At 40.2% G+C, this 22,553-nt stretch overlaps 1 protein-coding gene across 2 annotated transcripts in view; it reads left to right on the top strand.

Moving 5' to 3' along the window:
- The window catches only part of LOC132817093 (activin receptor type-1-like), a 116,918-nt gene that overhangs the window by 79,603 nt on the left and 14,762 nt on the right, over positions 1 to 22,553 (top strand). For both annotated transcript variants that reach the window (XM_060827229.1, XM_060827231.1), the window contains 3 exons: positions 5,946 to 6,163; positions 6,947 to 7,046; positions 14,085 to 14,231. In XM_060827229.1, the coding sequence (XP_060683212.1) occupies positions 5,946 to 6,163; positions 6,947 to 7,046; positions 14,085 to 14,231 (465 nt within the window). The remainder of the gene's footprint in view (positions 1 to 5,945; positions 6,164 to 6,946; positions 7,047 to 14,084; positions 14,232 to 22,553) is intronic.

The following is a 22,553-nucleotide window of genomic DNA, read 5'->3' on the forward strand; positions in this document are numbered from 1 at the left end:
CCAGGTCGATGTGCTTATTGATTTGAATCTGTGGATGAGTGCCATGCCTCTAGGAATTCCCTGGCTATTCTCTGTTTGGCTTGTCCTACAATAGTAGTGTTATCCCAGTCGAACTCATGTTGCTTGTCATCTGCGTGTGTGGCTACTAAGGATAGCTGGTCGTGCCGTTTCGTGGCTAGTTGGTGTTCATGGATGCGGATCGTTAGCTGTCTTCCTGTTTGTCCTATGTAGTGTTTTGTGCAGTCCTTGCATGGGATTTTGTACACTACATTGGTTTTGCTCATGCTGGGTATTGGGTCCTTTGTCCTGGTGAGTTGTTGTCTGAGAGTGGCTGTTGGTTTGTGTGCTGTTATGAGTCCTCGTGGTCGCAGTAGTCTGGCTGTCAGTTCAGAAATGTTTTTGATGTATTGTAGTGTGGCTAGTCCTTTGGGTTGTGGCATGTCCTCATTCCGTTGTCTTTCCCTTAGGCATCTGTTGATGAAATTGTGCGGGTATCCGTTTTTGGCAAATACGTTGTATAGGTGTTCTTCTTCCTCTTTTTGCAGTTCTGGTGTACAGCAGTGTGTTGTTGTCCTTTTGAACAGTGTCTTGATGCAACTTCTTTTGTGTGTGTTGGGGTGGTTGCTTTTGTAGTTTAGGACTTGGTCTGTGTGTGTGGCTTTCCTGTAAACCTTTGTGGTGAATTCTCCGTTCGATGTTCTCTGTACCATCACGTCTAGGAATGGGAGTTGGTTGTCCTTTTCTTCTCTCTAGTGAATCGGATTCCTGTGAGTGTGGCGTTGATGATCCGATGTGTGTTCTCTATTTCTGTGTTTTTAATGATTACAAAGGTATCATCTACATATCTGATCCAGAGTTTGGGTTGAATTTACGGTAAGACTGTTTGTTCTAACCTTTGCATTACAGCTTCTGCTATGAGTCCAGAGATGGGTGAGCCCATGGGTGTGCTGTTGATTTATTCATTTATTTGGTTGTTGAATGTGAAGTGTGTTGTGAGGCACAGGTCCAGTAGTTTGAGTATGCAGTCTTTGTTGATAGGCTCCCCGTCTTGTTGTCTGTTCTGTATGTTCAGCAGGTTGGCTATTGTTTCTCTGGCTAGGGTTTTGTCGATAGAGGTGAACAGTGCCATTACATCGAATGAGACCATAATTTCTTCCTTGTCTATGTGTATATTTCTGATGATGTCCAAGAATTCCTGTGTTGACTGTATAGTGTCTGGATTTGCTGATCAGGTGTTTCAGTTTCTGCTGTAGTTCTTTAGCCAGTTTGTGTGATGGTGTCCCTGGTAGTGATACTGTGGGTCTGAGTGGGATGTCTGGTTTGTGCACTTTCGGTAGTCCATAGAATCTGGGGTGTTGTTGCTTTCAGGTTTCATTCGCTGTAGGTCAAACCTGGTTATCTGTCCGTTTTTTTTTGTAGGTTCCTCAGTGTGTTGTCTATCCTATTGGTGACCTGTGGGGTGGGGTCAAACTCCCTCTTTTGGTAGGAGTTGCTATCTGCAAGTAGTTGTTGCGCGTTTTGGATGTACTCTGCTTTGTCCAGGATGACCGTCATTCTGCCTTTGTCTGCTGATAGTATGATTATGTTCTTGTCGTTTCTTAGTGCTTTTAGTGCTTCCCTCTCCTTGGTGTTGAGGTTCCCTCTCCTTGGTCTTTTCCTTGTTATCAGGGGTACGATACTTTGTCTCACTGTTTGTTGCATCTCTTCTGACAGTCCATTGTTTCTGAGTGTGCATTCTAGTGCTGCTAGGAAGTCTGCTGTCTTGGCGTCCCTGTGGTTGTAGTTGAGTCCCTTGGCCAGTATTGTTCTTTCCATGTCCGTGGGAGAGGTTTCTAACCCACGAGTGTGTTGTTGTGTCCTCTCTGTTGTGTGTTAATTTGGCCATTTTTTCTTTTAGTGCCATTTTTTTGCAGTTTGTGGTCCAGTTCTGTACTATGGTCCGGGTCCATTCCTGATTGGTGGTTTTTGAAATTAACGATTTTTGGCGCGTAATTTCTTGTCTGTATTTGTGTAGTCTGTTGTGTGCGTCTGTAATCATTACCTGGATCATCCTGAATCCATTCTGTCTGGCTGTGTCCCTGGCTTGTGGGTTGTTGACTGGTGGTCTGTATCTGACACATGGTGGAAGGATTTGATTCTTTCAGCATTTGTGCAGGAACCGGAGTTGTTCATATATGGCGCTCAGGTGGTTGGCACAGGATTCCCATTTCCTGGCTTGTCTTAGCGTCTCTTGCCCGTAGGTGTTCAAAGTTTGGGCCAGACTACTGCAACCACTAGGACTCATAACAGCACACAAACCAACAGCCACTCTCAGACAACAACTCACCAGGACAAAGGACCCAATTCCCAGCATGAGCAAAACCAACGTGGTTTACAAAATCCCATGCAAGGACTGCACTAAACACTACATAGGACAAACAGGAAGACAGCTAACAACCCGCATCCATGAACACCAACTGGCCACGAAACGACACGACCAGCCATCCCTAGTAGCCATACACTCAGATGACAAACAACATGAATTCGATTGGGACAACACCACCATTATAGGACAGGCCAAACAGAACACTCATCCACGAATTGGATCAACAGACACATCGACATAGACCCTATATACCGGCCACTGCAGCGGACAGTTACTGACAACCGGAAGCGGCAGATTCAAACCGGTATAAATGCCGGAGGAATCAGCACAGAAGCGCTTCACAGGAGGCTCCCAAGCACTGAAGATGTCACCTAGAAAGGGGACGAAACGTTTGCAAGAAAAACTCCCAGCTCGGCGAACAGAACCACAAAAACTACGGGCAATTTAGCATGGCCAATTCACCTGATCCGCACATCTTTGGACTGTGGGAGGAAACCGGAGCATCCGGAGGAAACCCATGCAGACACTGGGAGAATGTGCAAACTCCACACAGTTAGTCACCTGAGGCTGGAATTGAACCCGGGTCCCTGGTGCTGTGAGGCAGCAGTGCTAGCCACTGTGCCACCGTGCCGCCTTCATCAGTTCTGAGGAAGGATCACTGGACACAAAAGGGACAGCATGGTGGCTCAGTTGTTAGCATGCTGCCTCACAGCACCAGGGACCCAGGTTCCATTGCCGCCTTGGGCAGCTGTGTGGAGTTTGGTTTCCTCCCACAATCTAAAGATGGTGAATTGACCATGCTAAATTGTCCAGGGGTAAATGTAAGGTCTGGGTGGGTTGCTCTTTGGATGGTTGGTGTGGACTTGTTGGGCTGAAGGACCTGTTTCTACACTGTAGGGAATCTATCTAAAATGTTAATTCTGATTTCTCTTCACAGATGCTGCCAGACCTAATGAGCTTTTGCAGCAACTTCTGTTTTTATTATTGCTAGATTGTTGTAAGGGCTCATAGCCTTTGCTATCCATGTCTGCAACTATTTATTAATATCATGTGGAGTGAATTGAATTCTGCGAAGACTGGTATCTGTCATGCTGGGCAACACCTGACGAGGTCAAGAAGGAACATTCACCTTTGCTGGAGACTGCTGCGAATGTTTCGGCCTTATCTTTTGCCTTTTGGGCTCTTCCATCAGTGATGATGGGAATATTTGTGGAGCTTCCTCCAGTGAGTTGTTCAATTATCCACCACCATTCACGACTGGATGTGGCAAGATTCCAGAGCTTAGATCTAATCCATCATTTATGGGATGGCTTGCTCCGTCTATCTTTTTGCTGTTTATGATGTTTGGCATACAAGTAGTCCTGTTTGGTAGCTTCACCAGGTTGACACCACGTTCTTTGGTTTGCCTGGTGCTGCTTCTGGTATGCCCTCCTGCAACCTTCTTTAAATTAGGGCTGATCCCTTGGCTTGATGCTAATGATTAAGTGGAGGATATGTTGGGCTTTGAGGTTGCAGGTAGTGTTGGAGTACAATTCTGCAGCTGTTGATGGCCCAGAGTGCCCATCAATGCTCAATCCTGAGTTGTTAGGTCTGTTTGAAGTCTGTCCCATTTAGCATGGTGACAATGCCCCATAACACAGTGGAGTCTATACTCATTGTGAATGCAGAACATTGTTTCCACAAGGACTGTGCAGTGGTCACTCTTACTGATACTGTCATGGACATATGCATCTACAGCCGGCAGACTGATAAGGATGAGGTCAAGTATTTTTTTTCCCTCTTGGTGATTCCCTCCGCACCTGTGCAGACTCAGTCTTGCAATTATGTCCTTCAGGATCTGAACAACTTGATCAGCAGTGCTGTTGCCGAGCCTGTCTTGGTGGTGAGTCAGCCCAGTGGGACTGAGATGAGGAGAAATTCCTTTAACTCTGTTATGATCTTTCGTAAAACTCTACACCAAAGAACCGTGGATACTCAGTATTGAATATATGTAAGATTGACTGGTAGATATTTGGAGATAGGGATAGTGTAGAAAGATGGTTTTCAAGTTGAAGATTGGCCATAATTTTAATGCACAGCAGAGCAGGTTTAAATGGCTTACTTCTAATACTTTTTTATGTTCTTAAATTAAGATTTGTGTATATAGTGACTTTCAGGGCACCCAAATTACTAGCCAACCCATGAATTATCTTTTCAGAAGTTCAAGTCTCTCAACATGGGCCTGGTAACTCAGGTTGTGGCAGAGAATTGTGAAGAATAGCCCTGTTGACTGGATCTGTCGTCCCTATATTTGCTCAGGTTGTACCTTCTAATAATAACAGGTTATTTCAAATGCCCTAAGCAATTATTCAAAGTCAGCTCATGCTTATTGTTTCCTTGCTATGGATTTTAAGATAACCTTAATCAATTCTGGGTTGAGCTTATCTAATAATCTTGTCTTTTTAGCAAAAGTTGTGCAGCTCTCAAGTTGGAACATGCAAACTCTTTGTAAGTGGAAATGTAAACGACAAACATAATTGAATTGTATATCCTGAGAACGAAAACTAAAATCTTATTTGTTAGAAATCTTTATCTGGACAAAATGCTGTGGAAACTGGAACTCCAAAATCTAAATAAAAAGTGCTGGATATACTCAGTAGATCGGACAGCATCTGTGAAGAATAGAGGACTCTTCCAGGTTTTAGCTTCTTGTAAGGGTAGTTGGAGAGTCATTGTTGTCTTTTCTTTCACCAATTAATCATTATTTATGTGAGTTTTCACTGCATGTTGCTACAATTCAACCATTAGGAATGTCACAGCTAAGTTTTAGTATGCTTTGCCTGACGCTTGTATATACAAACATGAGTGGAGATTGATTCAAAATTAGCAATGTGGGAATTTTGGTTTTTTTGTCTTGTTTTCTCTGCCAAACCATGACAGTTGAGCCACATTACTATCTTAACAGCCTTCAGTTGAGATGAGGAAATTCAACATGAACCTGAATTTTAACCTGGGACTCTACTAGTTTTTACAGCTTAATAATTCATTGGGTTAACTCAATGACTTCGTTTGGGGGAAAACTCCTGTTTAATTATAATGCTTTTGAATAGGGGTGATGGATAGGCAAGCCATTGCAGCCTTCTTTGTATCCTTTTTAACTTCCACATTTTAATCATCATTTTTTAAAAATACTTTGTTAGTGAAGTACTCATGTAACATTGGAAAGATTTGAGGGTGGTATGGTGCCTCAGAGGTTAGCACTGCTGACTTACAGCATCTGGGATCTGGATCATTTCCAGTCTTGTGTGATTGTGTGGAGTCTGCCGGGTGCTTTGATTTCCTCCCGATATGTAGGTTAGGTGGATTAGCCATGCTAAATTGCCCAGAGTGTCCAAGAATGTAACAGGCTAGGTGGATAAGCTATGGGAAATGTGATGTTATTGGGAAAGGTTAGGGTACTGGGTCTGGGTGGGATGCTCTTCAGGTTTTCAGGGCAGACTTAATGGGTCAAATGACTGCTTTTTGCACTGTCGAGATTCTATAATTCTATGTTAGTATCATTAAATACTTTAAAAGTAATTTCCTTTCTTTATTTCCAAAGGAAAGTCACAGCAAGGAACAGAGTTGGGTTACAATGTAAAAAACCTGGTTATTGTTGTTCTTGCTCCGGTGATTGTTATGATCATTGCGTCCATGATAACAGTGCTGATATTACGCAAACTCCACCAAAATCAAATGCAAAGACTAAATGCTCGAGAGGTTGAGTATGGTGCCATTGATGGACTGATTGCCTCTAATGTTGGAGATAACACCTTAGCAGTAAGGATTATTCATTTATTTATTTTTCATTTATCTGTTTTTTGATTGAGATTTTTGCTTGTTTTTCCTGTGTCTGGTCAAATAGATCATTTTGCACAACATTTTAAAATATCAAATAAGTCTTCAATATTTACATTATTTTGAAAACTGGCTTGATTTTATAAATCTAATACCTCTATCTTTTTCTAGCCCAAGCATTTTCTAAGAGCATACTTGAAAGACAAAAAGACCCTAATAATACTCTAATGAATTTCCAAGAAGTTATAATATACAATTTAGTTTTAAATTGGAACTTGGTCAGGTAAAACTATGGAGTAGTGTCCATGAAGTATCACAATCAGATTATGTTATGTGCATTCATAAGCGGTGTCACAAAAAGACACTTCTGTCTTTGAAGCTTTGAGGACCTATTATGCACGTTAAGATGTGGACAATTACATTTTGAAGTGCAAAAGTTTCAGCTAGAGAACTCTAATATTGTTAATAGGAATTGTCCTGTAAACTTTACACAATATGCACTGTTTGTGGATGTGACGATGCAATGGCAGCTTGAGTTACCAGTGTTTCCTCTAATGTTCACTGACTAACAGTTGTTGAGAAGATGCCTTCTCAATTTATGGGTTCAAAGAACATGATTGCATGAGGAGGTTGGTGTCTCCAGCTATCTTCAAGACAAATATATTTACTTTCTCCTTTTAAAAATCTCAAGTCTCAAAAGCGTTTGTTTTCTTGAAAAAACAAATAATTGCAGTTCACTTTGTAGGATAATTTCTTTTCCCACAGAATCTGTTGGATCATTCCTGCACATCAGGCAGTGGATCAGGTCTTCCTTTCCTCATACAAAGAACAGTCGCTCGGCAAATTACCCTTGTAGAATGTGTAGGTGAGTTAAGCTGGAAGTCATAATGAATTAGTGTGTTTTTGCTGTTTCCAAGGTGTATTGTGTGACTACTGTTTTGGATGGGTAAAGAGGGAAAAAAAGTGTGATTTTGTTTTCCTTTCACCTTCCCTACCCGTTAGTAAAAGAGCTCCTCTAAAGGTGTTAGCACTTGGAATTTGTAAAGAATTATTCTTTAAGGAGGTTTTCAAAATTCTTTAGATCTAATGTATACTTTCCAAACTTTGCCTTCTGGACTTGCTTGTCAATGATGCTGGGTATGGAAGGGTTGAGTTATAAAGAAAGGCTGGGGCTTTTTTCACTGGAACATAGGAGTTTGAAAGGTTGAGAGTTTAATTTTCTGTGTCACAAAATACTGAATTTAAAAACAAATTGCATTTGTTTTAAGCCAGTTTCCCTTGAAATGCAACAGGTTCGCAACTTAAAAATAAATTCAAAACTGATCATTTTAATCAACCCCCATCATATATAAACCTGGCTTTACTTTGTTTGACAGAGTTTATTGAGACATGAATATCTCTCCAGAGTTTGGTACAAATAAACAAATGAATTAGGAGCAGAGGTGGCCATTTGGCTCCTCCAGTCTGCTGCATGATACAATAAGGTAATGACTAATGTTTGCTTTTGCTTTCTAAGTTCCCATCTACTTCTGACAATGTTGGATTCTCATTAAGCAAGCAAATTAAACCAGTTCCACCCTTAAACCTTATTGCAATAGAGCCTCATCTTTTCAATCTTACGTATCTTTGTCATGAATGAAGGAATAAAAAGTGTTGTTCATCCAATTTTTTGGAAGGCACAGCAAGTTGTATGGATGCAATAATGGTCAATAACTGAGAGAACACAAATCTAGCTACAATGACTGGAGCTAGTTGTCCACAATGCCCAAAATCCTTCTTTGTGCTTGGGGGATTGTGGGGGTGATTTCAGGGAAGATAAAGTAGTTGATCTGTGTGCATGGATACACATGTATGTGTATTTGTTAAAAGTTGTGCAGTTTTTCCTTTCAGAAGAAACCTCAAAAGAATATATGATGACCTCTGCAGTGGAACAGTTTTGTTGGAATGATGCAAACATATTGTGTGATTCTGCTTCTAGTTTTTAGGAGTTTTTTTTAGAAGTAGGGTGGGCAATAACTATCTCCAACAGAAATCTGGAATTCCCTCCTTATTAATATTGTGGATCTATCTCCAACCTATGAACTGCAATATATTTCCAAGCCAGGATGAACTGTGGCTTGGAGAGGAACCTGCAGGTGGTCTTACCATATATCTGTTGCCCTTGTCCATCTAGTGGTCATGGGTTTGGAAAATGCAGTGTACAGAGGTTTGGCAAATTTCTTCACAGGACCATGGAAATCTGGAATCCTCCTCTCCAAGTAGATTAAATGCTGGTTAATTAAAATGTTCAAGCCTGGAATTGTTTTAATCGAAGGCAAAATACTGCCAGTCAGCAACATCTGTGCAGAGGGAGAGAGGAGGAGGAACGTGTTAGGATTCAGGTTGATGAGCTTGCATCAATTTGAGATTGTTGGTTAAGGATATCAAAAAGTGGTTAAAAAGTGCTGATGGACAGATAAACTGTGATCTATTTAAAAAGCAGATTAAGTTTGAGAGTCTTCATGATTGACCCTAATTTTTATGTTTATCCTAAGATATTTTTCAGTTACAATGTGCCAATGTTGTCAGGATCATTTCATGTGTAAGATATAGTTTAAATCCCAATAGCTGCACTGGCATTTGTTTGAAGAAAGTCGGGGAATTAATTATTAATGACTGACCGACAGGTTTAGGGATGCAGCACAAAAATGCAAATAACAAGAGGAAGCAATTGTTTCATGGTGTTGTTGATGATGATGATGATTATTATTATTATTATAATATCCATTCACAGGATGAGGGTGTCACTGGCCAGGTCAGCATTTATTGTCCATGTTAAGAGTCAACCACATTGCTGTGGGTCTGGTGTCACAGACCATGTAAGGATGGCAGTTTCCTCTCCTTTCCCCAAAAGGACATTAGTGAAGCAAATGGGTTTTTCCCCAACAATGGGTTCGTGGTCATCTCTGTTTCAGATTTTTATTGAATTCAATTCCGTTTTGAATTTCACCAACTTCCATAGCAGGATTTGAACCCAAGTGCCCAGAACATTATTTGGGGGTCTAGATTAATAGTCCAGTGATGATACCACTAGGTCATCGCCTCTCCTAAACACTATTACCAGACTATTAATCCAGCAATCCAGGAAATATTTTGGGGGCCTGGGTTTGAATCCTACTATGGCAGTTGGTGGAATTTGAATTCCATCAGAATCTGGAATGAAGAGACTAATGATGAACTCAAAAACATTGCTGATGTTTGGGAAAAGCACATCTGGTTCATGCATGTCTCCTAGAGAAGGAAACTGCCGTATTAACTCCTGGACCTGGTTGACTGTTAAACTGCTGAGTGGGCAATAAGGGGTGGACAATAATTACTGGCCTGGTCAGCGATGTCCCCATCCTATGAATGAATGAATTTTAAAAAAAAGCCAGAGTCTAACACTGGATTCCTGCTATATCGACGATGAAACATATCCAATCAAGGGCTGTAGACAAACCGATGAGATTCATCTGAATTGTTCTGAGCATACAAGTGAATTCAATGTAATGTTTTACAGCTAGTGGTTCCAAACCAGCATACAGAAGTTATTGAACTATATTACTTTATTCAGAGAGCCATACAGCATGGAAACAGACCCTTTGGTCCAACTCATCCATGCTGACACTTTCCCAAATTATCAGCTAGACCCACTAGCCTGTTTTTGGTCCATATCCCCTCAAAACTTTCCTACTTGTATACCTGTCCAAATGTCTTTTAAATATTGTAACTGGACCTGCATCTACCACTTCCTCTGGCAGCTCATTCTACATATGAACCACCCGCTGTGGAAAAAGTTGCCACTCTGGTTCCTTTTAAATCTTTCTCCTCTTGGCTGTTGAAAACACCAATGTGATAATGACCAGACATTTTATTGTTCTGATGTTGATTGAGGGATAAAAGGACACTGGTGAGAACTTAGCCCCATTTCTTTACAATTATGGTAATGGATTTTACTATCTGAAAGACGGTAAAGAGCATGACTTTAACCTTGCCTGGCTGAGAGAATGAACATATAGGCAGTTTAAAATTGCTAAGCTACCTCCCCACCCTGAAACTGCTGGGTCTGCTGCATTTTTTCTATCTAAGTGGCAGGGAGCTAGGGCACCCATCCATCCTTAATAGACGTGTATTTTGACTGAAATTTGAACATTGGGGTCCTGATTGGGAAATGACCATCATACACGCTTGGCACTGTACCAGCGTCTGAAGATGTGATTTGAGTTCCTTGGGGACTCCAGCTGAAGCAGGAATACTGCACTGAGCTTCATGCAAAATTGAAAATCTTCCTGCCCTGAAGTCATTCTGCTTCCACTGCCACCTCTGACTGTAGGACTCCTGGGACATGACCTATACCAGAGTTTTTTTTTAAGTGATGAGTTGTAGAGTCAGAGATATACAGCACCCTTTGGTCTAACTCGTCCAGTCCCATTTGCTCGCACTTGGATCAGATCCCTCTAAACCCTTCCTATTCGTGTATCCATCCAGATGCCTTTAAAATGTTGTAAATGTGTCATTCTGCACCACTTCCTGTGGCAGCTCATTCCATTCACACACTATCCTCTGTGTGAAAAAGTTGCCCCTTAGGTCCCTTTTAAATCTTTCCCCTCTCACCATAAACCTATGCCCTCGAGTTCTGGACTTCCCAACCTGGGGAAAAGACCATGTCTATTCACCCTTTCTGTGTGTCTCATGATTTTATAAACCTCTATAAGATCACCCCTCAGTCTCTGACGCTCCAGGGGAAACAGTCCCAGCCCTTATAGCAACGTGCTTGCAAATCTTTTCTGAACCATTTCAAGTTTCACAACATCCTTCCTATAACAATAAGGGCAAGTATAACAAATGCCTTCTTCACTCCATTTTGCCTGCCCCTCCATTTTCAAGGAACTATGAACCTGCAATCTAAGGTCTTTGTTCAGCAACATTCCCTAGAACCTTACCATTAAGTGTACAAGTTCTTCCCTGATCTGCCTTTCCAAAATGCAGCACCTCACATTTATCTAAATTGAACTCCATCTGCCACTCCTCAGCCCATTGGCTTATCTGATCAAGATCCCATAGTACTCTGAGGTAACCTTTGCTGTCTACTCTACCTCCAATTTTGGTGTCATCTGCAAACATGTGAACTATATCTCCTATGTTCATATCCATGATGAAAATCAGCGGACCCAAAACCAATCTTTGTGGCATACCACTGGTCACAGGCCTCCAGTTTGAAAAACAACTCTCCACCACCACTCTCTGCCTTCTGGCTTCAAGCCAGTTCTATATCCAAATAGCTAGTTCTCCCTGCATTCCATGTGATCTAACCTTGCTAACAAGTCTACCAAGATGAACTTGCCAAAACCTCACTGAAGTCCATATAGATCATTTCCTGATGAAGGGTTCTGGCCCGAAACTTCGATCCTCCTGCTCCTCTGATGCTGCCCAACCTGCCGTACTTTTCCAGCAACACACACTCGACTCCATATAGATCATGTCTACTGCTCTGCCCTCATCAATCCTCTTTGTTACTACTTCAAAAAACTCAATCAAGTTAGTGAGACATGATTTCCAATGCACAAAGCCATGTTGACTATCCCTAATCAGTCCTTGCCTTCCCAAATACATGTAAATCCTGTCCATCAAAATTCCCTCCAACAGCTGCCCACCACTGATGTCAGGCTCACTCGTCTATAGTTCCCTGGCTTTTCTTTATCACCTTTCTTAAATAGTGGCACCACGTTTGCCAACCTACTGCCTTGTACCTTGCCTGTGACTATTGATGATACAATATCTCAGGAAGAGGCCCAGCAATCACCTCGGTAGCTTCCGACAGAGTTCTTGGGTACACCTGATCAAGTGCTGGGCATTTATCCACCTTTATGCATTTAAGACATCCAGCATCAACTGCTTTGTAATGTGGACATTTTTTGAGATGTCATCATCTATTTTCCCACATTTTGTGTCTTCCATGTCCTTCTCCACAGTAAACACTGATGCAAAATACTTGTTTAGGGTCTTCCCCATCTATGCTTTTCTAGCACCACTCTAATCTTGATCCTGATTTCCAGTATCTTTAGTCCTCACTTTTGCCTCTTTTCCATCTCCTGCAGTTCCAGTCTTCAGCATTTCTGCCTGAAATTGTTGATAAGTCAGTTATAGAGTCATAGAGATGTACATAGCATTTAAATTAATTCTAAAGTTTAAAAATACATTGTTCACTATCCAGGTGCAGAAGGAAACAGTATCAAAACTTACCTGCCAAAAAGGAAACCCTCCATTAAAATCTGAGGCAAAGATTCCAAAGCATTTAATGATTTGTGATAGGTCTTTATTCCTGATAAATCTTGTCCTCACTGTCATATATTCTTGAGAGGGTACGATGGCCATGAAGGTTGTTGGGTCCTAATATTTTGATTTTCCTGATTATATTCTGCTGTGTTTTCTCTTTTTATGGTCAAAGAATAGGATATGGATTTTGAGAGGGCTGGGCTTTCGGTACGGGTGAAGTGTTCCATCTGGTGGTTAAACTGAACAATCCATTTATGTGTTCTCTAAAAATACTTTTTTCTCTCTTCACCCTGGATGTCACTGGGTGACGCTGTACAGTAAATGAATTTTTATAAAGTTAACTCAAAATTTTGAAACTAAAGCATTTTCAGGTGACTGTGTAATGGAGATGTTTAATTTCAGAAATGTTACAGTGTTCAGAAACTCTATCATAAATGTAAAACTGTCCTGTTTCCTGCTAGAGAAAAGAAGACATGCCAATCCTATAGTCCTCAATTGTTTCAAACAAGGCAAGAGTTATTGTACAAAGATTACTTTTATCATTTTTTTGAAATCTATAACTCTAAAATATATATTGGCTTCTATTTGATAAACACTAGAAGTGGTATACTTTAATTTCTGACAGACCAGAGCTCTCTGTGACAGAGATATTAATTCACCTGAAAATGCTTCTCGAAAAAAAACTTTTTAAAATTCCTTCCTCCATCCCAGAATGTACGAAAGGAATATCTATTGTCTTTTCACAAGTAAAGCGATGCAACACTGAAGGAGGGCATGGTTTGTGTTGAGGTGTCTGCAGAATGCAAGCCGCTATTAGGATTGATTGTGAAGAAAGGTTTAAAAACACCATTACTAAAAAAAAGAAGCAATGCACAAATGTGTGGTATCTAGAGTACCAGCAGATGACATTTGGGAAAAGTAAAGCAGAAAGATTACCCATGAAAATGACCTTTTTGTAAAACCAAAATTTTTGATCGTTTTGCCTCCTTTTAGTGTTTCTTTCCTTCCTATTATCTGATCAGGGCCACACTAGGAATGGTATAAAATGCACACTTGATGTCTTGGCACGGTGGCTCAGTGGTTAGAACTGCTGCCCCACAGCTCCAGGACCCGGGTTCGATTCCAACCTTGGGCAATTGTCCATGTGGAGTCAGCATATTCACCCCATTTCTGCGTGGGTTTCCTCCGACAATCCAAAGATGTGCAGTTTAGGTAAACTGGCCATGCTAAATTGCCCATTGTTAAGGGATGTGTAGGTTAGGTGCATGAGTTAGAGGTAAATGTAGAATAATAGGGTAGGGGTATGGGTGTGGTTGGGTTACTCGTCGGAGGGTAGGTGTGAACTGGTTGGGCCATATGGCCTGTTTCCACACTGTAGGGATTTTATGTATTCTATATATAAAGCAAAACACAAACTGAGCCAGGAGGGTGACGTTTAATATCACTGGGTCTTGTAACTCCAAGCCTTTGCTTCTCATCTTCCACTGAGTGAATTTGTTCAAGCAACCAATTATCAGTATGATAGTCAGGTGGTGTGTTGGGAACATGATGACGTGTACAAACTCTCTTTTAATGTGATTTGGCTTTTGTTTTGTGTTCTGTTCCACAGGTAAGGGACGCTTTGGAGAGGTTTGGCAGGGTCAGTGGCAAGGGGAAAACGTGGCAGTAAAGATATTTTCTTCTCGAGATGAAAGATCTTGGTTCAGAGAGACTGAAATCTACAATAGTGTGTTGTTGAGAAACGAAAATATTTTAGGTGAGTTGTACCATCTTGCATGTCTAAACTTAAAATTACATTTATTTTTTAAAAAAACCCAAAGGATAGCCCAAATTGGAAAAGTTGGCAACACAGAGTCTCAAGGATACTTGGGAGACTAGAAGATAGAATAAAAAAGCAGAACATCAAATCTGATTTGAAAGTGGAATTATTTCTAATAGACAATAAAAGTTAAGGGCACACTGCCTGAATACATGCAACATTTGCAATAAGGCACAAACAGAGATACACAAGTACAATTTAATTCCAATCACATAACATGTCTAATATGGTGACCAGAATGGGAGCAGAGAGATGAGGTGCAGGAGTAGGCCATTCGGCTGTTTTGAACTTGCTACGCTATTCAATATGATCATAGCTGATCCTCTTTCTTCCCGTATTCCTTAAAGCCTTTAAAATCTAATCTACTTCTTTCTTGAATACATTCAATGATTTGGCGTCCACAGCCTTCTCTTGTGTGCAGAACTGTACAGCTTCACCACCTTCTCCTCTCAGTCCTAAATGGTCAATCCTAGATCCCGAGATTGTGTTCCCTGGTTCTAGATTCCCCAACTAGGGAAAACATCCTCCCTGCATCTAGGCTGTCCAGCCTTGTTAGAAATTTATATGTCTCAATCAGATATTTCTAAACTGTACTGAATAGACCCAGTTGAACCAATCTTTCCTCAAAGTAAGTCTAGTGAATTCTGCCACATTCCCTCTATTGCAAGTATAGCCTATCTTAGGTAGGGAGACCAAAACTGCATGCAATACTTCAGGTGTGGTCTCTGTACAAGTCTCTGTATAACTGCAGTAAGACACCTTTACTTCTGAACTCAAATTGTTGGCCATTGCTTTGGCCAATATACCTTCCTAATTGCTTGCTGCACCTGCCTGTCTGGTTTTATTGACTGATGTACAAGGACACTGAGATCCCATTGTATATCCACATTTCTCAAAATATTAGTGTTCAAATAATACTTTTTTCTACAGTAAAATGTACAACTTCACGTTTAACCACATTGTGCAGAATCTGCCATGTGTTTTCCCATTCATTCAACTTGTTCAAATTACTTTGAAGCCTCTTGCATACTCCTTACAGCTCTCAACACTGCCCAGTTTTGTCATTGCATGTTGCATTTGGGTCCCTCATCAAATAATTTACATATATTGTGAATAGCTGGGATGCAAGCACTGATTTTTGCAATACCATACTAATCACTGCCTGCCACTACAAAAAGGATCCAATTATTCTCATTGTCTATTTCCTGTCTGTCAACCAATTCTCAATCATGCTAATATCTCAATCCCTATCCCATGTGCTTTAATTTTTCCCACCATCTTTATCAAAAGGTGCTGAAAATCCAAATACACCATATCTGCTAGTTGTCCCTCGTCTATTCTCCTAGTTAACTTCCTGAAAACTCCAGTAGGTTTGTTATGCGTGACTTACCTTTAATAAATCCAAGCTGGCTTTGTCCAATCCCATTAATGCTAACCAAATATTCTGTTATTACTATTTTATATTAAACTCCAACATTTTCTCAGTACTGATGTCAGTTTAACTGATCTGTCATTTTCTGTTTTGTCTCTACCTCCCTTTGTTAAACAGTGGGGCTATATTTGCCATCCTTTAATCTGTAACATTGCTCCAGAATCTATGGAATTTTGGAAAATGACCACCAATGCATTTAATATTTCCAGGGCCACTTTGTTTAGTACTCTGGGATGCAGATTTTTTGCCCCTGGTGATTTGTCAATTCTTTAATTTCCCAGCACCATTTTCTTACTTATACTGATTGCCTTCAGTGCTGCCCTCCTAGACACTTAGTTCCCCAACATTTTGGGAGGTTACTTGTGCTGTCTTCTGTGAAAACAGAACCAAAGTACGTGTCCAATTCCTCTGCCATTTCTTTGTTCCCCAATGTAACATCTCCACCTTCTGGCTGTGTAACGGACTTCCATTTGTCTTTATTAATATTTTCCTCTGCAACTGAACTGGATATTCAAGGATATGCAATGTTTAGGAAGGACAGACATGAAGGAAAACTATGTGAATTTGCACTGATAATAATGGTTGGGATCAGTACATTATTAAGGGAGGGCTTTAGATTGGAAGGACATTTTTGGAATCTGTTTGGTTGGAGGCAAGAAACAGCAAGGGATAGCAGACATTGATTGGATTTAGTTATAGGCTACCAAATAATAGTAGTAGTTAGGCATGGTATGAATCAGAAGAAAAGAGAAGCTTGTAGCAGGGGCAATACAGTTATCGTGGGTGACTTCGATCTGGGTAACACTACAACTGTGGAGAACGTTTTTTTTAATTTTCAAGGGTTGGTGTTCAATAGCATTATGTTGAGCAGCCAACTACAAGAAGTGCCACTTTGCATCTAGTATTACATAATAAGAAACCACAAATTAACAATCATGGGATATGATAGAATTTTGTATTTTGTTTGAAAATGAGGTAGTTGATTGTGAAGCAAAAATAGTAAACTTATACGAAATTATGAAGCACAAATTGACTGGGGTGGAGTGGGAAGATACATTTAAAAAGCACAAATGTACATGAGAAGAAAGAGCTTTTATGTGACTTGTAACAACTGTACATTCCATCAAGGTGCAAAAACTCATGGGTCTGTCAACTGGGGCTGACAAAGGAAGTTCAGGAATGTACAAGATTAAAAGAAAAAGCCAGAAATATTAATAAATCTAAGGTGTATAGAAAACAGCAAAGAAGGAAAGAAAGCAAAGAAAAACTGATTAGGAATAGAAAATAGAATATAAATGCAATCTAGCAAAACAAAGGACCTGTAGAAATTTTATAGATGTGTAAACAAGCTGCATTTGGCTAAAACAAATGTGGCTCCATTATAAGGCCGAGTTATAAAGGGGGCCAGAGAAATGGCAGACAAGCAAATGAATACTTTATATCTGTTATCACTGAGGAAGATATAAAAAATCTTCCAGTAGTAGAGACCCAAGTGTCTAGGGAGAATGAGGAATTGAAGGTAGTTAACACATGCAAGAAAACCATATCGGATAAAATTAATAGGGCTGAAAGTTGATAAATCCCCAGGACCTGATGTTCTACATCCCAGAGTGTTAAGAACATAAAACATTACAGCACAGTACAGGCCCTTTGGCCCTCAATGTTGCATGACCTGTGATACCAATCTGAAACCCATCGAACCTACACTATTCCATTTTCATCCATATGTCCATCCAATGACCATTTACATACCCTTAAAGATGGCAAGTCTACTACTGTTGCAGGCAGGCCATTCCATGCTCTTATTACTCTGAGTAAAGAAACTACCTCTGACATCTGTCCTATATCTATTACTCTTCAATGTAAAGCTATATCCCCTTGTGTTAGCCATCACAATCTGAGGAAAAAGGTTCTCACTGTCCACCCTAGCTAACCTTCTAATTATCTTATATGTCGCAATTTAGTCACCACTTAACCTTCTTCTCTCTAATGAAAACAGCCTCAAGTCCCTCTGGCCTTTCTTGTAAGACCTTTCCTCTATACCAGGCAACATCTAGTAAATCTCCTCTGAACCCTTTCCAAAACTTCCACACCCTTCCTGTTATGCAATGACCAGAACTGTACGCAATACTCCAAGTGTGGCCGCACCAGAGTTTTGTACAGCTGCAGCATGACCTCATGGTTCTGAAAATCAATCTCTCTACTAATAAAAACGAACACACCGTATGCCCCCTTAACAATCCTATCAACCTGGGTGGCAACTTTCAGGGATCTACGTACATGGACATAGAGATCTCTCTGTTCATCGACACTACCAAGAATCTTACCATTAGCCCAGTACTCTTTATTCATGTTGCTCCTTCCAAAATGAATCACTTCACATTTTTCGGCATTAAACTCCATTTGCCTTTCAACCCAGCTCTGCAGTTTATCTATGTCCCTCTGTAACCTACAACATCCTTCGTCACTTTCCACAACTGTACTGACCTTAATGTCATCCGCAAATTTACTAACCCATCCTTCTATGCCTTCATCCAGGTCATTTATAAAAATGACAAACAGCAGTGGTCCCAAAACAGATCCTTGCGGTACACCACTAGTAACTGAACTCCAGGATGAATATTTCCCATCGACCACCAGCCTCTGTCTTTTTCAGCTAGCCAATATCTGATCCGAACCGCTAAATCACCCTCAATGCTGTGCCTCTGTGGGAGGTAGCTGCAGAGATAGTTGATGTATTGGTGATTATCTTCTAAACGTCTACAGGTTATGAATGATTACTTTGGATTGGAGGTTCCCCCACTATTTAAGAGGAGAATGAGGGAGAAAACTGGGAATGAGCAACCTGTCAGCCTCACATCAATAGCAAGAAAAATGCCAGAATCTATTGTAAAGGTTCTGAATGTGACTTGATAATGATTTGATTGTGCATTATCAGCATGGATCTGCAGATAGGAAATAGTGTTTGACAAACTTGTTGAACAAATTTTTTTGAATGTGTTCAGAACAAAATTGATAAAAGGAGGATCAATTGCTGTAATGTGCTTAGATTTTCAGAAGGCTTTTGATAAGATCCCTCACAGGAGGCTGGTTAGAAAAGTTAAAACACATAGGATAGAAGGTAATATACTGGCATGGATTAATGATTGGCTAACAGACAGAAAACAGCCCTTGGAATAAATGAGTCAATCTCACACTGTCAGGCTATGGCTAGTGGATTATCACAAGGATCAATGCAAGCACCTCAACTGTTCACAATATATGTGTCAACCAAATGTAATATTTCCAGACTTGCAGATGATACAAAGCTATGTGAGAATATGTGTTATGAAGAAGATGTAAAGTCATTCCGGGAGGATTTGAACTGGCTTTATAAATGGGCAAGAACATAGCAGATGGAATATAGGATGGAAAAATATGAAAGCATTCACTTTGGTACGAAAACCAGATGTCCAGAGTATTTCTTAAATGGTGAGAGATTGCAAAGCATAGATGCACAAAGGGACTTGGATATATCTGTTGATATCACTGAAGGCGATGGATGTGAAGAAGGCTATTAGCAAGGGTAGTGAAATGTTAGCCTTTCTTGAGTACAGGAGTAGCAAAGTCTTCAGTTGTATATTGGTTAGATCACATCTGGATACTATGTGCAGTTTTGGTCTCCTTGATTGTAAGAAAGATATTATTGTCCTAGAATGAATGCAATGAAATTTCCCCAGACACATTCCTGGGTGGCAGGACTGTCCTTTGAAGAAAGATTAGGCAAACTGAGCTTATGATCTCTAGAGTTTTGAAGAATGAGAGGTAACCTCATTGAAATCTACAAAATACTTGAAGGGATAGACATAGCACAGTTCTCTTTGTTTTGTTTACTGTAGACTGATGTTCCCTTTGTCTTCAGTCTTTTTTTCCGGCACCAAGCCACCAAGAATCATTACTTATTAACCCTTGCAAGCCACCATCTGTTGTGTATGATCAGAGACTCTAATTGTCTCATGAATAGTTCACCAGCAATTTTGGATTGACTAGGTTGATATAGAGTCAGAGTTTTGTAACGTGGAAAGAAGCCCTTTGACCCATCATGTCTGTGCAACTCATCAAGCATCTATCTACTCTAGTCTCATTTTCTTGCACTTGACACGTTATCTAAATAGTCAAGATTAGAGTGGTGCTGGAAATGCACAGCAGGTCAGGCAGCATCCGAGGAGCAGGAAAACCGACGTTTCGGGCAAGAGTCCTTCATCAGCTTCCTGATGAAAGGCTTTTGCCTGAAATATCGATTTTCCTGCTCGTCAGATGCTGCCTGACCTGCTGTGTGTTTCCAGCACCACTCTAATCTTACTCTAATCTCCAGCACCTCCACCTACATCATCTAAATTGTGCTTTAATGTAATGGTGCCTGCCTGTACCACCCTTTTCAACTAGTGGGTCTCAGATACCCATCACTCTGAGTTAAAACATTCATCCTTACAATCCAGAATGTTTGGAGAGGATTTATCATAAATCTGTGCACCCCCTCCCTCTCCCACTTGTCATTGATCCATTTTATAAGCGAAAATGTTTTTTAATATCTGCCTTAGCAATGGCTGTCATAATTTAATACACCTCAATCTGATTGCCTCCAACCTTCTCTGCTCTAAGAAAAACAGCACAGTTGATCTATTTTCTCTTCATAGATGAATCTCTCCAGCCTTGGCAGCATCCTGATAAATCTCTTTCTTTCATCCTCTCAAATGCAATCTCATTCTTTCTGTTGAGTTGTGACCAAAACTGCACACAATACTCTAGCTGTGGCCCAACTAACATCTCTTGCAGCTCCATCATAATCTCCATACTGTTATATGCAATGCCTTGACTAATGTGCCAAATGCTTTCATAATCAACTTATCCACCTGCCCTGCTATCTGTAAACATCTATGGACATGTACACCAAAGATCCTCTGATCCTCTGCACTACTAAGGATACTAATTGTCATTTATTGTCTAATTCCTTGCCATGTTAGTCTTTTCAAAATGCATCACTTCTCACTTTTCAGGACCAAATTCCAAATTCTGTCCATCTGACCAGTATTCTACATCATCCTGTAATCTAAGGCTTTCCTCCTTGCTATTTACCACACCACAGGTGTTCGTGTCCCGTGAAATCTTACCTCTTACATTCATGTCTGGATCCTTAATATATATAAACAGCAAGAGATCGAGCACTACGTCCTGCAGTATATTACTAGATACAGCATTCCAGTCACAAAAACAACCTTTTACCATCACCCCTGTCTCCTGCCACTAAACCATTTTGGGATCCAATTTTCATCTGCCAATTCTTGATTTGTTTATTTTAAAAGTAATAGTCACCTTCATGACATCACTTCCTACCCTATACTGAGTCATTTTTTGACATAAAGGATCTTTGTAAGATCTCGATTTTGTCTCTCTTAGCTTACTAACTTCATTGGTTTGCATCCAATAGGATGGTAACAGTGAACAATTAATGCATCTACTTAGAGTATGTATTGTCACCTCCTGTTGATTAACTGTCATCTGAAATATTCCAAATGAAACATCTAAATGTTCTCCAAAACCAAATATTCTTAACTAAAAGAATCATATGCGACTCCAGAACAACTTTTGATTACTTTAATGAACTTGATTTAACGATTTTCCAAGGCCACACTGACTTTTTGTGTTATCCAAGGGACCTGTTGAATAGTTTAAATTGCAAAACTAAAATATTTTAAAATGTAGCTGCAACTTGTCTAAAATCCCTTTGCAATAAAGCATTCTTTTGTGTATTAGCCTAGGTTGGCATCAACCTAACCATAAAAGAATGAAATCACAAACCAATTACCATACTTTTCACCTGAAGTTAATGGCTTTCTTCCCCTCAAAAAGTGTTTGCAACTAACCCCACTGAAACAGAATGTAATTTAATTCCTCACTTGCTTAATCAAGTCAAAATGATTGTTGAAAAGTTACTCAATCCTACAATGATCTCATACACTACCCTCCCCCAATCACTTGAGGCCTAATATTCTACTGAAAGCACACAATTGTTTGTAATCTCAGAGTTTAATGTTATCTGAGAGATGCACGAGTTAGAAGAAGGCAATGTTTGCACATAGGTAGTTGTAATAAATGCTTGTTGGATTCTTCAATACCGCAATGTACACATCCAGTTTCTTCTATTACGAGATTCAACATTGCTGCTTCAGGTAAAAAAAATTCTGCTGAAATCAAGCTCTCACCAGTCAATATTGAACATGGTGATGCAATGCCAATCAAGCTTGCTGCTTTGTCATCTTTGGTGTTAAGCTTCTTCAGTGTTGGTGGAGCTGCACTTACCCAGACACTCCTGATTTATGCCTTACAGATTGTGGTTGGGTGCTGGGCAGACATGAGTTACCTGGTGCAGAATGTCTAACACTTGACCTCGTTGTATCAACTCCAATGAGAGAGGTTTTTAATCAATGAACCTTGAGGACATTCTCTCTAGCACTAATTGTCTGAATCAAAACTGCTACTATTTCCTCATGCTTGCTCTTTCTCACACTTTGCTGAGTATCTGAGCCATGAAGTGTCAAATCCTTCACTTTGTGTTTGAAGCTGACCCTCACTTATTGCTGCTTCCTCATGTTCCCACCTCCTAATTGCAGCTGCAGCTCACCAATGGTACTAATCACACTTTACATTTACACACATGCATTCAAGTCAGACTTTGTCTTCCTTCGAGTTTTTAATGATCTAATCTAACTTGTATTGTTTTTAACTCTAATTGTCTTTCCCAATCCTATGTGTAACTTATGTCTTTGTTGTAATACACTATCCATCTG

The sequence above is a fragment of the Hemiscyllium ocellatum genome, chromosome 7, assembly GCF_020745735.1.
Source record: "Hemiscyllium ocellatum isolate sHemOce1 chromosome 7, sHemOce1.pat.X.cur, whole genome shotgun sequence".
Lineage (NCBI taxonomy): Eukaryota > Metazoa > Chordata > Chondrichthyes > Orectolobiformes > Hemiscylliidae > Hemiscyllium > Hemiscyllium ocellatum.